The 18,857-nt window shown below is 31.2% G+C and overlaps 1 protein-coding gene and 1 long non-coding RNA gene across 2 annotated transcripts in view; one reads left to right on the forward strand and one right to left on the reverse strand.

Moving 5' to 3' along the window:
* LOC143248611 (uncharacterized) overlaps positions 1-18,857 on the forward strand; it is a 73,459-nt gene that overhangs the window by 8,994 nt on the left and 45,608 nt on the right. The window contains exons 3-13 of the mRNA XM_076497114.1: positions 2,206-2,418; positions 4,474-4,569; positions 5,377-5,472; positions 5,998-6,090; positions 6,583-6,678; positions 7,489-7,578; positions 9,282-9,395; positions 10,911-11,044; positions 11,258-11,358; positions 13,131-13,157; positions 14,723-14,794. Coding sequence (XP_076353229.1) covers positions 2,206-2,418; positions 4,474-4,569; positions 5,377-5,472; positions 5,998-6,090; positions 6,583-6,678; positions 7,489-7,578; positions 9,282-9,395; positions 10,911-11,044; positions 11,258-11,358; positions 13,131-13,157; positions 14,723-14,794 — 1,132 coding nt within the window. The remainder of the gene's footprint in view (positions 1-2,205; positions 2,419-4,473; positions 4,570-5,376; positions 5,473-5,997; positions 6,091-6,582; positions 6,679-7,488; positions 7,579-9,281; positions 9,396-10,910; positions 11,045-11,257; positions 11,359-13,130; positions 13,158-14,722; positions 14,795-18,857) is intronic.
* LOC143248612 (uncharacterized) lies at positions 486-17,970 on the reverse strand. The gene is made up of 3 exons (XR_013027090.1): positions 17,832-17,970; positions 5,362-5,445; positions 486-754 (listed from the first exon to the last, which is right to left on the reverse strand). It is a non-coding gene; the product is annotated as an uncharacterized LOC143248612 (long non-coding RNA).

The raw sequence follows: 18,857 nt of genomic DNA on the forward strand, positions 1-18,857 counted from the left end.
GGGATCTTAATCCCAGTTTCTATGACAACCTTTTCATTGGTGTCATTCTAGTAATCATTTTCAACAATTAAGTGTGCTTTCTTAGGTAAGGAGCCCCAAAAAAACTGAACATGGCTCTTCAAATGTGGCCTAACCTATTTATGTATTTAATTTAGTACAACTAGTTTTTTGTACACACTGAACTGTATAGTTATTTATTTTTCAATGTACTGTATTATAGATTATTTAAGTAAGATGAATACAGTGACTCAACCATTTCACAAGTACATTTTACTGTTAAACACAAGACGATTGTCATTTATAGAAAAATCTATGAAGACAATTCTGTGTGTTTTAGTTTAAAATACAATTTACTAATGAAAAATAATTAAATATTACATGTTACACAAATATTTATTTTATCCATACTTGTAAGTTTGGATAATGTTTTAATAAATGATATTAAGTCTAATAATATCTTTGAATTATTAGATTGTAAATTATTAAGAGCAGTAGGAAACCAAAAGTCTTGTACATTGTACAATAATTTACAAGTTTTGAGACTGAAAGTCCATTTAAATTAGATCATTTACATATATTTTTCTAACAAAAATGCTCACTGTTCACTTTTGATAACAAAATATCAACTGTTTAAAAGTATTATTGCTTTTTATCTACATGTATTTCAGTTTTGGTAATTTAATAATAGCTCTATTCTTTTGGATGCAGACTTCATTAATATTCTCACCAGATGGCACTAGTTGGTGAAGAGAGCCTAAAATATAATTATTTTGTTATTTTTTAATTTACTTCATGAAAAAGGTAAGTCTTTCTATTACAACAAACAAAAATATTAATATGTGTTTCATCATGTGATTCAAAACATGAAAATATATTTTTGATAAACATTTTGTAAACACACACACATTAAATATTTTTAATGTCACAGGAATATAACACTAATTGAGATTCAAAGCTATTGACTGAATTTCTTATTTAGTTTTAGTACATAATATCTGATATAATTCATAACTTTAAACCCAGAGACAAAATTGTACATCTTACTTGAAGCCATATTTTTCAATACTTTTGGAATAAATAACTGTCCACTCATCAGCTGCTGAAATTTATGTGTTTAAATGGGTTTTGTGTTTATTAACCTCCTAGTGAGGCCAGATTTATAATAAACCATACATTTTTTGATCAGGCTTAATAATAGATAACCAGACTACCAGTGTACAGTGGATGTAAGAATAGTATTTCATTGAGTGATTTATCTCTAGATTGTAAAACAGTTGTAGTATATAAAAAAACAAACAAAAGAGAATAACTGTGATATATAGAGAATTGCAAACCAAGAGATCTCTTTATTATTTTTCTTAATTAAACTACTTGGTAAAACATAACATCATTTTCAAAGGGCCATGCATGGCCCAGTGACTAATTTGCTATATGCAGGTTTAACATTCAGGCTGTTACTGCATAAAAAAGCACTTTCTATGCATTATTCAGTTATACAAGAGTAACCTAAGATATAGTGGTCAGTGCTGTTGACTAGCTGTCTTTCCTCTAGTTTATTAGTCCAAAATTAGGAATGGCTAGCACCTCTAGTTTATCAGTGCAAAATTAGGGATGGCTAGTACCTCTAGTTTATCAGTGCAAAATTAGGGATGGCTAGCACCTCTAGTTTATCAGTCCAAAATTAGGGATGGCTAGTCACTCTAGTTTATCAGTTCAAAATTAAGGATGGCTAGTACCTCTAGTTTATCAGTGCAAAATTAGGGATGGCTAGTACCTCTAGTTTATCAGTTCAAAATTAGGAATGGCTAGTACCTCTAGTTTATCAGTCCAAAATTAAGGATGGCTAGTACCTCTAGTTTATCAGTCCAAAATTAAGGATGGCTAGTACCTCTAGTTTATCAGTTCAAAATTAGGGATGGCTAGTACCTCTAGTTTATCAGTTCAAAATTAGGAATGGCTAGTACCTCTAGTTTATCAGTCCAAAATTAGGGATGGCTAGTACCTCTAGTTTATCAGTTCAAAATTAGGAATGGCTAGTACCTCTAGTTTATCAGTCCAAAATTAGGGATGGCTAGTACCTCTAGTTTATCAGTGCAAAATTAGGGATGGCTAGTGAAATATCTGAGAACAGAAACAACAATCATTTTCTTGGAAACACTTAAACACAGCTCAGTTAATACTATGTTGTATGTTTCTGATACATAGGTGGAGAAAAGTAGAAAGAAGAAAACAACATCATCTTCAGTGAATGTGGTTGAGAAACCAAGATATTCAACATCAACTAATGAATCACGAGATGAAGAAAAAACTAAAACATTCAAAGAGAGCCATGAGGAAAAGATCACAACTACTACAAAGCTGGAACAGACAACTACCAGGCAATATCATGAAGTTAATGGAGTGTCAGAAAGTGAAAAGGTAAAAACTGTAAAACATTGATAGTGTAAGAGAGAAGGTAAGTGACAGGTGTACATCATTCTTGAGTTACTTCGTTGTTGAATGAAACTTGATTTTTATTGCAAGTTTAATTTATTCATAAAATAATGTTCCCAGAACTTTAACATTTACATATGTTATCTTTATTCTGCAAGTATAAACATTAATAGGAGTAACTAAGCCTTCTGAATTTTGCTTAGAAACATATTAATTCTTTAGTAGAAATTAAACTACAAATTTTATAAACTTCCACGCACAGCTAATGAAATTAACGTAATTTTTAACACTTTTATGATTTTTTTAGCATTTTTATTGAGTAATGTGAATGACATCTTGCTATCACAGTTTATTAAAATAATTATATTTAATATACCTGATAAATTGTTTGAACATAAAAACCAAAAGGGGCGCAATATATATTTTTTTCTCTTTCATTACCAATCAACACATGACCACCTGAGATCTTCTGCTTTTTAACAGTTATTGAACCAAAAGTATAAATACAAACTTGACTAGGCTTAGCATATGTTTAGAGAGTCCATCTTATTAAGACAAGGCACATTGTAGCAAGATGTTTCAAAATTTAGCTGCTGTAAGAGATTGAGATAAAAGAACACATTGATTTAGACAGTAACAGGTTATGTTTTTTTCTAATATTCAAGTCTACTTGGGTAAAGTCATTAGTCCAAACCATATTTGTCACATTTCAACAGCACTCCTTCTGCTAGTCTGTTAACTCCTTATGTTTCTTATATTAGTCCTGTTGTAAAATTGTTCAAGGAATAAATGCAATCGAGACGTTACCTTTCTTGTTTTTATTGAGCCATTCTAAGTCTTCTTTTATTTAGTGTGTACATCTGTGTCATTCCTTTCATAAAAAATCCAAAACTGGATAGCTTGCAAACCTTCTGGAGAGCTTTTGTTTCTTATTTTAATGCCATGGCCATGAATGTAAGAAAGGAATTTTTGAATTGAGGCATTCTGGGAAATGATTTGAAATGATCTCTTGCAGTTTTAAACATTTTTAAGGGTTAGTGTGCATTACATACGTAAGTGTCAAGTATTGAAAATTTGGGATCATTAAATAAGTTTGTATTTGTTTAATTATTTCAGTTGCTTTAACTCGTGGCTTTAACATAGCACGTCATATTGAAAACAAACCTTATATAATTTTCATTACAAAATATATTTTAATAGATAGATGAGCTTTAATTCCTAAATTGGTCTGTGGATAATGTGTTCTTTCACAAAAATAAAGTAATAATAAGACATGTTTCAACGTTCACCAGTATGATTGTAATGTTGTAAAAATGTTAATCACGTATTTCAATTTTAGTAGTTTGTTTTAAATTTTAGTTGCAAATACATGTTTGGAAACTTTAAAGTTGTAACAAGACAGTAAAGCAAACTAAGAAAGCATTATGTTGCAAATCGTTTTTGAAAAAATACCTTGCCATTTTCTGAGTAAATAAATAAGTCTTAAGGCATATTCCTAACTGTCTTGGTTTTTATCCTTCAAGTAGAGCATTTCTGGAATTGTACTTGTTTTAACCTGTGTGTTACAGTTTATTTTGCAACCTAATCATGTTATATTTTGGCAAACTGAAGGAGTGTCAGTACGTAACACTGATGAAGAAAACTGTTATACTATTGTAAGCTAAGTTTTGAATTATCTAACTGACAAGTGTCTTCAAAGTTTGGAATATAGTGCACTTATTCTCTAGATGAAGCCATCACAGAAAGTAACAGATATCGAATAAAAATAAATTTTTTGTTGTACAAGTGTTTGTTAATAATGGCATATAAACTGGTTTGGATTACCTCACATAGAGTTTTCGTGAAGATGAGGAAGTTATAACTAATATGAAAATTTATGCTTTCTACCATTTTTCTGATTTTAACCCAGGCTTTTATAAGGTTAAACCTGGTTTTGTTTCTATTTTGTTATTTTGATAATTCAGCCCACCTGTTTTACAAATTGTGTGTGTTCTGTGTCAAAACTAATTTAACAGCATGTTGGTTATGTTTATGTACCAGAAACATGTAGATAGTGATATCTCTAGTGATTCAGAAAGTAATAAACCAGTGACAGAAAAGGAAAATGTGACTCACCTGGTGTCTGTGGATAAATTGGTAAGGAAGTTGCTAATCAATTATGTTCAATAGTGAATTTACCAATAAAACTAGTGATTCTAATATCTTTAATAGGAGGTTTGTTAGGGCCCACTCCAAATGTAAGCCCATAAGTATAAGTGAATGTAGTGACTGTTTGTACAGCTAACACATTAACCACTTCTTTCAAAATAATTGTATCTATGTAGAAAGTAAATAACACAAATGAGAAGAAAAAGTACTTTATATTATATTAGTAACATATATTGATTTTTGAGATTCCTCTATAGCAATTCATCAAGAAAGGTGCTCACATTAGTAGATTTAACTTTCTGTAAGTTTCTTGTGTAATAAGAGTAACTGTTTATTCACTTGTGTACAATTTACTGTGTGTAATGTTTCAAAGTTTAACAGTAATCTTTAGCAAAGTTGTAGAGTTAACCCTTTTTCTGTTGATGTAATTGGTCAATATGTGAAGAAACAGATGATTATTGTTCAAAATATTTTAACTGAAAAGTACAAGAAATCAACATTTTTTACTTGCAAATAATCTATTTGTACAGTTTAAAAAATATAAGTTAAAAAAACTTTGAGAACTCTCCATGTTTCAGTGGAAATAATTCCAACATTTTAATAGGTGTACAAGAATATTTAGCATGGCTAATTATATTTAAGTCATATTCAGATTTATGTTTAATAAGCAACTTGCTTGAATATATCACAACTTAAACAGAAGAGTTATAAACATTTATTCCCTAACATCTATTCATTAACTCTGTTATTTTAACTGCATAGTATTGGTACTAACCTTACCTCATTAATGTTTAGAAAACAGAGTACATAACACATGCCACACACCAGTCTCAACTTGAACAACAACCACCCAAAGACAGTATCCTACAGAGAATCAATTTGAAAAATTTGGTGAGTGGATGTAGAAAACCCTTGCAATTCCAGAACAAAACTGTAAATAAATATGTAAACAAATGACATATTTTGAGAGATAAAAGTGTATTTTCATTCAACAGATTGTTTCATCTTATTGTACAGTAAAGCAGTAACAGCTGCTGAGCTCAGCTGATTCATAACAACTCTAAATTTTGACTGCATTGTGAAATGTTATGCTAGTGTCTTGCTAGACTGCTGTGTCAAACTGACCTTCAGATTAGTTTTTAGTTTTGTGTTTGTTGTGTAATTTACTGATTAAATTGTCTTGATTAATACCAGGGTTTTTTTTCTAACCTTAATCGGACAGCACTCCATACGAATGTCTATTGATGATCAGTACATAATTATTAGCTTATATTTAGTAGTTCTTCTGAAAAATAAACAATGTTACGTGCATTATGAATATTAAGATTTGTTTTTTCTTCCAACTGTCTAACATTAACTAGTTGTTGCTATAGAAAACTGAATACTTTAAATATATATTACTTAATGGTTGTGTAGAAAACAGAGTATATAATGCATGCAGCCCACAGGTCACAACAGGAACAGGTATCAAAAGACAACATCTTAAAGGCCATTGACCTTAAGAGTATGGTGAGTGTGTTTAACTGTTTAAAAGTTTTAAATAAATAATGGGTATTTCAAAATTACTGAGCTGTGTGTGTGTGTGTGAAATTGTAAAAACTAATACTGATTACTGTACAAGAAGTGGACGGTTTAATGCATTTCTCCTTATCTGTCGAACATTCCTTGAATATTTATTTGTGTTCATATTAGTTCATAAGTTAGTCAAATGTTACAAGATGATGAGTGGACATTTTATAAATATACTCATTCTAACATGTGTTTTGTAAAATTTTTTCTTCTCAAACTTTTGCACTATTTTATTTATTTGTATAGATGTTTAGATTATGTTGGTTTTTCTTATTTCCAAAACAATGAATTAACCACAGTTTTTTTATTTTTATTTTGTACCTGTGTATGAATTTATTTATAACTGTTTGTGTTTAACCCAATAATATTTTTGTTGTTTTGTTTTTATTTTATTGTCATTATTGTGTGTGTTCATTTCGACCTAACAATCAGGCATCAACGTACATCGAGCATGTACAACATTCAGACCAACGTCTTTTAACACCCTCTCGTGAGGTTGTGCGGACAGGTGTGGACATTCATTCTCTTGTAAGTCTCGTATATTTATTCCTATGAATTATTCTTTGAATTACATCAAATTAAAACCAAATAGTTTTGTAATGCTGCTGAAAATTGCGATAGAATACATTTCTGTCATAATAACTAATTTTTTTTTATTATATCCTTTTTGTCAAGCTAATTCATACAACTTATTAGATAGGAGAGTATTTTATTAACATTAAGCAAAACTTAATTTAGCTTGAAGGTTTAGCAATACTAATTTACTTGTATCATTATATTTGGTTTATACTTACCTATCAGTTGGTATTTTCCATAACTATATATAGATTTTTAATAGATGTTGAGTGTCTGACTCGGCATTGACTCATATGATGAAAGAAAAAAGCATAATATAAAATATCATATCTATAGATATATCATTTAGGAGAAATAATGCTAAAATTAACCATAACAATGATGGAAGATAAATAATGAGTCGTTACATTGCATTCATTATATATTTATCGCATGATCTTAGAGCATTATGTTAAATTGCTGTATTATTTAACAAACTGATTAAGTTTTGGTTCATGTAGATAGTCTTCTGTGGTACTAAGATGTTAATACTTTTCATTTATAGATATAGAAATGTAATAGAGTTTGTTTTATGTTTTTTTCTTAACAAAATTTTGGTACGTTTGATATCGGTCTCAGGTAAATGAACTAGAAAGTGTTAAAATTGGTATTTATTTGTTTTTTTAATGAAAGGTTTGCTTTGTAAACTGCATGTTGCATGCATGGTTAGCATGAGGATGTTAATGTTGTGTCTTTGCATGCGCACGGGTTTATCCCACGTAGCGACGATTTTACCAGACTGAAAAACACAAAGACGAAAAACAAGCACCTTCTCGAGGAGTCATTCAAACGGGAGTCAACATTTCAAAGCTTGTAAGTTTATTGTTAATTTAACTGTCAAAATGAAGACAAAGATTTCTATGTAAACATCTTATTTTCTAGTCTTTCACTAAGCCTTTAAAATCCTACACAGCCTATTAAAACCTCTGTTATGGAAAATGACACTATTTGTTTTTGTGAGAATGATATGTAAAGCATATTCTTCTTGACAATAAGCCTAAAAAAATCAGTTTTCATGTTACAGCCTATTTATTCTTTAAAACTGAGGTATGTATTCTATTTTATTATGAGAAGTGATAATTTCACGTTGCTATGTGTTATTCTAGTTTTTACACTAGATACTGTTATTTACCTTTCAAGAACTGATCTTAATACTTTCTACAACAGGGTTGTCTTTGAGAAGGTTGCATGTTGAGCATGCAGTGAGCAACCTTGGAATACTTAACAGGTTCATGTGATGTATACAAGAGGAAAGATTATTAACCCTATTTAATGATAACTAAGAACTAACTTATACAAATATTTGAAAATCACAGTTTAATAAAGTCATCATGCTTAGAAAAAGCTGATTTTATGGGTTGTCTTGAAAGAAAAACTTAGATAAAATAATAAAACATATTCATAAGATAATTCTGTGTGGCTATGGCTGTCATATTGTTTAATTAGTTATTGTAGTATGGTCTTGAGGTATGATGCTATTAATATAGTTGCAGCTGAATCATAAATTACGTCCACAAGATTAGCTTCTCATGCAAAATATACAGAAAATTTGCATCTGTACAGTGTCCGTCTGTAAGATACACACATCCATATATACACACATACACAGATATATATAAACTGGGAAAGGTTTCAGGTACCTATTCCAAGTGCAGCATATATTTTGGTGGCTTCACAAGGAACAGGGAAGAGTGTATGTCGTTGCCTTGTATGTATGGCTGATAAAGGTTTGGGAAGTAGGTATTAAGAGGACAAATTAAGCAGCACACCAACTGTTTGTCTACAATATCCATACATTAAGTATCACTTTCATTTAGTAGAAGCTTCATGTATGTGATAAAAATTGAAATGGTTGCCAACCTCAAATCATTTGTTCAGTTATTTTCCTGGATGTCCATATACATTCCTCTATTATATTTCGTGTTTTATAACAATTTGTGATATTAAGAGAAAAGAGAATCATATATTATAGATACTTACATCTATCAGTATTCCATCATTACAGACGATTGTCTGGCTAGTTTGTTTCTTAAAGTAAATGGTAGTGCCTCCACTACTATTCAGTTATATGGTAAATGGTAGTGCCTCCACTACTATTCAGTTATATATCACATACTAGTCTGTGTTTTTGGAAACCTGCATGTTTCCCAGGGGCCAAGAAACATTTTCTGATAAACTACTCTTACCAATGTTGAAGCAATATTTTACAAGTTGTACTTACTCATGCAGCTGGTCCATGTATGCTCTATCCTGGCTTTAATGTATCGTCTTCCCTGGAGGTGTATCAGTTCCAGTTATTTCAAGATGGTGATGAACGAATTACTATATTTCAGATGTATTAAAGAGTCTTGTTGTGTGTTTTGTAGACTTATCAAAAGGAGTGAGAAACAGTTAGTAACAGTTTAATGAGAAATTGTAATGTAGGTGCAAAGTTTAGTGCATTTTTACTTCCAGTTTTGAAAAGTATGTGACCATTTTTTTTTCCCAATTGTTTTTACAACGTTTTTTTTTGGTAGATGTCAAGTTTTACAGAAAGCCAGAAGAATCACGTAAGCATTGTCGAAAAAGAACCATTGGAGGAAGTCAAACCTTCAGTCAACAGAGCTAAAGTGGCAAGAACTTTCAGTCAGGTACATTAATGATATGAATTTTCAGTACTTTGGTTTTTATTTTAGGCTTAGTTGTTTTGCTTTAGTTTTTGTACACGATCATGGACAGAAACAATGAAATAAAAAATTACACTCGCTCACGAAAAGTTGTATTTCCTCATTAACTGTTTCCTTTTTTTTTAATCCATCCAGTATGTTTACTTTCACTGGTTATAACTAAAGGAATTTGGATGCTCCATGTGTTCCTGATTGGGAAAGCCAACTAAAAAAAAAGATTAAATTCCTCAAACAAATTTAAATCTCTTGGTAACATTTTGTTCTCTGGTGGTGATTTCTCAGCTAATTATTACTGACTACTGTTTTTATTAGACCAGGCATCATAGTTGTATGGGCTATCAAATAAATCACACGTGCCTCACATATCTCATCCAATAATTTCTCTTGGACGTTTCCTACATTATAAAGATTGTGTTTGAACGTTATGTACGTTCACTGTATTGTAAAAATGTATGCGTATCGTTGTTACAGATTTCTTGTCATTACAAAAAATTAGCTTTTAATATTTTTACACGGATTCACCATTTCATGAAATGTCATAATTTCATTCACAGGCTTACCATTTCACAATAGGTCATGTTTTGATTTCAAACACATATGCCCATAATTTCACAATAGATCATGTCTTTAATTTATTACACAGACTCATTATTTCTTAATAGATTATGTTTTAATTTCTTTCACAGACCAACCATTTCATAAAAAGTCATGGTTTAATTTGTTACACAAACCAACTATTTAACGCAAATTTGTGTATTAATTTTTTATGCAAACCTATAATTTCATTAAAATGTCACATTTTACTTTTTTTTTTACCAAGAACTTGAATACTTTAAGCCACTTACCTTAATACATATTAAAATCTCTGTGTCTTTAGAGTCTATATAATAGAGAACAAATAGAAATGTAACATAACAATACTAGCCAGGTGTAGTCCAGAATTATTCAAGAACTCTTATATAATGGAATCATGGTACATATATCTGTTACAACCATAACTAGTTAACAGTTAATTCATGATGACAAGAAACCCACTTGTTGACCTGAAGGTGACCTAAGAAACATTGTGTATTTTATTTTAATCAAAGTTTTAGTACCTGTACCAACTGTCTTTAGAATACATAGTCAACAGTCATTCTGTGTATGGGAAGGCTTAGCCTAACTAAAAGACGTAATAACTGTTGATTTATTAATGTTCTCTTCTCACCAGCTCTTGTTACTTATTGTAGTAATGGTCAGTATTTCTCAAGGGAACCCATGTAAAGGCAAGGAAGTATCCTAATTTAATCTTATTCAATTACAACACAAAGAAATAACAGAGACTTAAAATGCATTAACTCAGTTGTATTGATTTCATTAAAATTATCTCTAGTGATAATTTTAAACAGTTTGATTAACGTTATTATTCTACTTTTTGATGTCGACCAAGGTATTGTTATGTGCGATCGAGTGTTATGGTTGTTTTTTTTTGTATCACAGGGCCAAAAGGATGAAAAAGAAATCCTGTGCAGGATCTGTGGTAAACATGTTTACCTTATGGATAAAATTAAAGCAGAGAAGAGTGCTTTTCACAAATCATGCTTCCGATGCAAGGAGTGCAACAAAGCCTTGAGGTAAGTGTAAATGAAAACTTAGATTCTGAAAAGATTTAGTATTTGTCTTCAAATTAAGTAGTGGTGGAATATGTTTACAAAATAAACATTTTTATATAATAAATAACTCTGCAAAGCATGGTTTTATTTTAACTATAACATTAACGAACAATGACTACACATTAGAAAGTTGAAGTTTAACTACTTTTTCATTATGGAACTTTAAATCTACAGTGTGGACACCTATTCTTCACATGAAGGTGAAATCTACTGTAAACCCCATTTCAGAGAATTGTTTCGACCCAAAGCAAACTTTGAGGAAGATTCTGGACCAAGTAAGTTTATACCAGATGAGTTAGATTTTACGTCGTGCTTTATTTTATCCCAAGGTTTAATTACAACCGGATTACCGGTAAAACAGTGGTTTAAATTTACTCTTTTCTCTATATACGTATTTCTGACCTTCTCACTTTACTGTTGGGTGAATATTAGAGAAACATTATCTGATTCCACGATTCAGAAAATATACCTTTGAATCCTATCTAAAACTTGGACAGGTACAGCATTTGTTTGTATTTCTTTGTTAAATTTTCACATGGGTATGTTTATAATCTCCACCCATCATGTCTTTGTGTTGTGGGTAACATAGTGTTATGCATAAAGTTTTGTGTATAATAGTGTTTTCTAAGACAAACCAATAACACATTGTATGTCCCTGCTTGTGCATCCTGTTAATGCCCTAACAGAACAACAAACATGTTAGAACACCATTTAGAATTTAAAATAATTCTGAGAATTATCATAATGGAAGTTGTTTATGATTGATTCTAATTGTGGCCCCTTGCCTTTCATTATCTTAGATAACTATTCACAATTGTAAACAAATGTATGTATTTATTATTCTACCAAGTCACTTGGAAGGCCATTGCCAGACAATTCATAAATTAAGAAATATAGGAAGATTATTTTAGTACTAGTGAATAAAATTTATGTGGGCCAAATCTCTGATGATATAAATGAGGTTATTTAAGCCTTAAACTAATGTCCTTTGAAAGTTGTTGTTTTTAATTTATCATATATAAAAGTGTTTAATTTCCAAAGTTTAAAAACTAGCAGATGTAATATCTTGATAGTAAAAAATTAACAAAATTTCTCTACAAGAACAAAAGTTATAGGCATAAACGAGGAGGACATTTAATAACTTAACAGTGCCATAAAATGGTGAAAATCAGTCAACAATTGTGTTCTAAGTGTTGCCCAGATGCAACTAGTGGATATGGCATCTTTATCACAAATATTTGTTTCTCCATCTGTGAATAAGTAAGCCAGTAGGATACAGCCACTGATACGCATTTCTTATAATCAAATATGAGGGATGACAATCATGTGGGAACCATTAGGCCTACAATACTGCAGCAGTCTGGGGACTCTGGGGATACTCTCCACATGCTAAGACTATTTTAACCTGTTCTTCAAGTGAATGCTGCACTATTGTTTAGATTGTTTAAGAGAAACACAATGCTTTTACGTTATCTTACATAGTGTTTTTTTTTAAATACATTTTTACCTTTCGAACCCTTCAAAAGTGCACTGACGTGTTTCTAAAAAATTTCTACCTTGCATCTCAAATGTAGGTTTGTGTGACAATGTTTACTCCGGCTGGATTTTGATTAACTTTAACACCGTGCATGTAAAGAATATATCTGTTCCTAAAGTGCTTCTGTTGGGATACAATTTTCAATTTAAAACGCTCGTTTGTTTTGGTATATAACTTTGTTGTTGGAACTTTTAGGTATATGTGGTGCATGTGAATCAAATTTCCGTAGACAGTGACGTTGAATGAACTCAATAACGGTGTTACAGAATAGGTCGATAACATCTTGTCTTGTGCAATAACAGATATATTTCTATACTTGTTTGTGTCTTAGTTATTTGCCAGTAAGTGGATTCCTAAACCACCTGATATGTACATAGATGTATTAGAATAATTCTTTTAAGATGTGCAGATTAACAAATACTTTCATTAAGGTTTTTATAAATAATTATAGTCTAGCTAGTGTGTTTCAAACTGATAGCATGTTTGTAACATTTTCTTTTCTTTTGCAAGTGACCAGTGACTACCAGGAGGTAGAAGGTAGAGTAGATTCATAGTTTTCTCTAACCTTTACAAATCTTTTCAAATAACTTTAAGCCTTGTAGAAAACATCTGTTTAAAAGTGCCAAAATAATATAAATTAACCATTAATAAATAATGTACATTAACATAATAATTACTAAAATGATTTAATAGACTAATTCTAGAATTCAAAGAATCACTTGGAGGTTTTGAATGACGTGATTTGAAACTACATGTAGTTTTGAGTGACGTGATTCACTACATGTAGTTTTGAGTGACGTGATTCACTACGTGTAGTTTTTAGTGCTGTGATTCACTACGTGTAGTTTTGAGTGACGTGATTCACTACGTGTAGTTTTTAGTGCTGTGATTCACTACGTGTAGTTTTGAGTGACGTGATTCACTACGTGTAGTTTTTAGTGCTGTGATTCACTACGTGTAGTTTTGAGTGACGTGATTCATTACGTGTAGTTTTTAGTGCTGTGATTCACTACGTGTAGTTTTGAGTGACGTGATTCACTACGTGTAGTTTTGAGTGACGTGATTCACTACGTGTAGTTTTGAGTGACGTGATTCACTACGTGTAGTTTTGAGTGCTGTGATTCACTACGTGTAGTTTTGAGTGACGTGATTCACTACGTGTAGTTTTGAGTGACGTGATTCACTACGTGTAGTTTTGAGTGCTGTGATTCACTACGTGTAGTTTTGAGTGCTGTGATTCACTACGTGTAGTTTTGAGTGACGTGATTCACTACGTGTAGTTTTGAGTGACGTGATTCACTACGTGTAGTTTTGAGTGACGTGATTCACTACGTGTAGTTTTTAGTGCTGTGATTCACTACGTGTAGTTTTGAGTGACGTGATTCACTACGTGTAGTTTTGAGTGACGTGATTCACTACGTGTAGTTTTGAGTGACGTGATTCACTACGTGTAGTTTTGAGTGCTGTGATTCACTACGTGTAGTTTTGAGTGACGTGATTCACTACGTGTAGTTTTGAGTGACGTGATTCACTACGTGTAGTTTTGAGTGACGTGATTCACTACGTGTAGTTTTGAGTGCTGTGATTCACTACGTGTAGTTTTTAGTGCTGTGATTTACTACGTGTAGTTTTGAGTGACGTGATTCACTACGTGTAGTTTTGAGTGCTGTGATTCACTACATGTAGTTTCACCATCTCAAAGTTTAATGTGATAGACATCTATTTGAATTACATATTGTAAAAAGGTTCATTATAAATCTTATTTTTCTACTTTTCCATTTTTTAAGTTTATTTTTAAAAAAGATTAAAATTGTGTTTAGGACAGTTATGTATGTCATGCAGTTTTGTTATATTAATTTCTTAGTAAATAATTGAGTCCTAGTGAAACTTTTCTGATTAAAATATAACTCCATATTTACATATTTTCAGCAGAGTTATTTTGTTTTTAAATTACATTTGCCAGTGATATGATAAGTTGTTCATGTAAAATCTAGTATAACACTCCTATTGTGGATTTAGCAAGCTTTGCTTAGCAGTGCATGTGCTAATTAGCACACATTATTTTAACTACAGGGTTACTAAGTTATATTACCTTTTCATAGCAAAGCCAAGGAAATTTGAGATGATAATTCGTGAAAATGTTCCAGAAGAATTGCCTCCAGATGTTGTTCGATGTAAGTTTATTTATATGCAGCTTTTAATGTATGTTTTTGACATTATTTAAAGACAGCACTTGAATTGTATGTAAGAAAGCACTGACTGCAGTGTCAACAGATACATATAATTAAATATAACAATAAAACACAGGACCTATATATATAAAAAGTACTGTTTGAGAATGCCACAATAGACTTGTAATTAGATATAACAATAAAACACTGGACCTGTATATATAAAAAGTACTGTTTGAGAATGCCACAATAGACTTGTAATTAGATATAACAATAGAACATTGGACCTATATATATATAAAAATAAACTTTTTCTAGACGATAAAGTCACACATAATACCAATCTGGTTGCTCGATTAGAAAACAAAAAAAACACTTAAATTTTTTTTAATGAAATATTTCTAATGTTCTACTAATTCAAGTTATTATAAAACATGATAAGAAAAGTAAAGACCTTCTCAGGAACTTTAAGAAGGTTACTAGAACATATGTTGTTAGTAAACCATAATATGAAATACTGGATTATTGCACTGAAACAGTTGTTATAAAAACAAAAGGTGAATAATCAAATTGAAACTAAATGAAATGTGATCACTCGAAGTATGCAATAGTTCTTTTCACAGACTTGAAACTTGTAAGTGACATTTTGCTATTCGTAAATATGTAGGAATGGCATATGTAAGAAAACTGTTACCCCAATTTAAATGCTGTGAGTGTGATATGAGCAGTTTTACATTGATTCATCTTTGGTTCTAACAAAGCAACAAGCAGATGCCCACTGCAGTGATTATTTGATTTAAGAACTTTCCCAGTGTTCATTATTCTACAATGTCGGAAGTCAGAGAGAATCTTTAGAAGTTTCCCATCATGCCTTAGATCTGTTTTATTTTCTTTAATCTTGCACCAGTTTCTTTTAATATGAGGTTTTCTTGACTGTTTTCATCTCTGAGGAAATTGTCTACCTAATGAAATTAGGTTGTACCACAGTCAACCTAAGACACATCTGATGTAACTTTATGTTAATTTGTAAAATAGTTTTTAAATAATTATATTCTTTATGAATGTGTCTTATTACCTGTATAGAATAATGAAAGAAATTAACATTTAATATTTGTTTTTTTTCTGCTTCTAAAGAACAGGCTCAAAGGTAAGTTAGTGTTGGGATAGTGATAAATAAGACATTAGAATACTTTCTTTAGATTGTTTATTTTGACTATTGTGACTGCTTGAAAAAGTGTTGTTATAAACATTATAAGACATTGTTTGATCTTGTACAAATTAATTATTTTTCCTGGGATTTTCTTAGATTTTAAGACATTGCAAAAGTTCTCATATTTAAATTTGTTTAGGTTTTGGAACACACCATCTTTCTGTAAATTATACTTTTATACTACACAGTTATGAGCTAGAAGGTTCATCAAAATTGACATATGGATTCTTTTGATTCACCTTAGAATACAATTTTTTGGGTTAAAAGGTCATTTTACAAATAATTTTTGACCAATCTCTGAACAGGCTACTTTTAGTATGAGCAGATGAACAATTAAATAACCAAATATTATGGTCTTGCTTGATCAACAACATATTGTTTGAGACATTAGACCTACGATATACAATGTTTATTTGGAGCATATGTATTGCAAATGTGATGAACTTATACAAATGTAGCTTCCTCAATATTCATTTGTGTGTGTATATATATTATAACCAAAAAATTTAAGCCATAAAAAACATATTAAAATTAAACAAAATACGCTGCATATTAAAAAAAAAGATCTAGGGTACAGGCAACATCGTGGGATTATGAAATGAATCCTAGGTTTTGGAGGTGACTAAAGAAGTAGGACCCACATTGCAGTGTGGATACACCATCTATCAGTCTTAACCTTCAATTCGCTAGTCTCACATAAGAAGATTAGAAATTAGAAAAGCGAGGTGTGGGTGCTTAAGTCCACAACATCCCACATCTATATGGCTCTTTCTTGCCTGCAATTACAGAAGCCAGTGTCTGTTCGCAACGCATTCTTTGTCAATAATGCTCGACTCTGTTGGTAACATTGTAATTGTCTCAGTAGTTTGTCTCGAGCCCAAATCCCTGCATATTGGAGATTTTTTTTATAACTTTTAAAATTATTGACTCAGCATATTTAAAGCAAAATATCATAATATTAGTTCGGATTACTGATTTTTAATTATTTGTTGACATTTAATAGCACAGATTAGGTGCCCCAGCAGTTACAGTTGAAGTCCTAATATCATACTATTTACAATAAGATCGCTGAAAATTCGGAACAGTAGAAACTCAATATTAGATTAAATTGGGGATAATATCATATTACTTTATGAACACCAGTGACCGTCTGTGAAACAGAACTTTAAAATCTTTTCAACCCAACAGATGGCGCTACAAAATTTAGTCAAAAACATTTACAAGCGTGTTTTTCGAAAAAGTTATTGTTTCGTGCATTTGCCCTTAACCGTACAATTAATAACATTTGTTATAATATATAACAATTAGTAGGGTCAATCATTGGACTATGTGGGAATGTTTCTTCGAAAACCAGTTTTTTTTTTTATCTGGTTCAATTTATATGGTTTTCTGTGTCAAGAACATTTGAACATAACGTAAACATGTACTGTGTTATATTACTTGTATACATAAGTCGAAATTCTAATAAAGGACTACAACAGATGACCTATTATACACAATTTGATTTGTGTATACTGCTACAAAAATAAAAACGTTTTTTATTATTAAGTAATTAATTACTAATGTATTTAATAGTAGGAATCATGATGAAACAAAATGGTGACCATAAAATTCGCCCGTTTAAATTAACCATTTAAAAGTCTAAATGTCGACAATGACTGTTTCACAGTATTAGATGAACAAAACTAAAGTTTAATATAGTACGAGGGCTGCCTAAATCGTTAAATAAATGTTTATGGAATCAATCCAAATATTACTATTTCAACGAAATTTATCCAAGTAAGTTTTTTTTTTATATTTAAAGCAAGTGTACAGAAAGCAATGACAAACTTTATCGCTTTAATTTGTTTCGCAGAATTCTTGCTTCTAGGGTTCCGATGACTCATTTCTTGTACTGAAAGTGGCACGAGTATGAAACGAATAATGTGCTACTTTGAGCATATAATTTGATCTGTGGGTAGGTTTGTAGAGGTCCTGATGAGTAATAGAATCGAATCAAGTGCACGCGCGCTCCACGCTTTGTGTCCCTGGTGCACAAAAATATAACGAACAAAAACAAACCACGTATAGTAAAAAAAAATTATATATTTCAAGAAGAGTATGGATCGATATATACGTAACAGTAGGCCCGGCATGGCCAGGTGGGTTAAGGCATTCGACTCGTAATCTGAGGGTCGCGGGTTCGAATCCAGGTCGCACCAAACTTGTTCGCCCTTTCAGCTTGGGGGGCGTTATAATGTGACGGTAAATCCCACTATTCGTTGGTAAAAGAGTAGCCCCAGAGGTGACGGTGGGTGGTGATGACTAGCTGCCTTCCCTCTAGTCTTACACTGCTAAATTAGGGATGGCTAACGCAGATAGCCCTCGTGTAGCTTTGCGCAAAATTAAAACAAACAAACATATTGTAACATTATTGATTAATGCATGAATGCTCCCCATTTATTATAGTTCTGTGAAACAATATTTTGTAATTAAACATTGTTTTGTAATAAAATGTTGAAGGATTGCTGTATAGAACTAAAAACAGAAAGCATGTGTATTTCTTCGATACTGGCATTTATCATAGAAGTTTCTTATTCCCATAACTCGTTTCATATTAACTAGTAATTATATATATATATATTTATTTTTGGGTGATGGAGTTTGTATCGGTGTGTTCTAAGCTGGGTTACTCTAATCTTAGTATAAAGTATTTCAGCTTCAGGTGAATAGCAGTAAACAGACGAAATAATAATAGCGATTTATTATAAACTGTTCCAACAGAATATTACTTCCATTTTGGTTTATGCTATGTATCGCGAATACGCCTTTTGTTAGGCTTAGCTGGTAAGATACGTGGATTGTCAGTCCTTGGTT

Source organism: Tachypleus tridentatus, chromosome 4 (genome assembly GCF_004210375.1).
Source record: "Tachypleus tridentatus isolate NWPU-2018 chromosome 4, ASM421037v1, whole genome shotgun sequence".
Classification (NCBI taxonomy): Eukaryota; Metazoa; Arthropoda; class Merostomata; order Xiphosura; family Limulidae; genus Tachypleus; species Tachypleus tridentatus.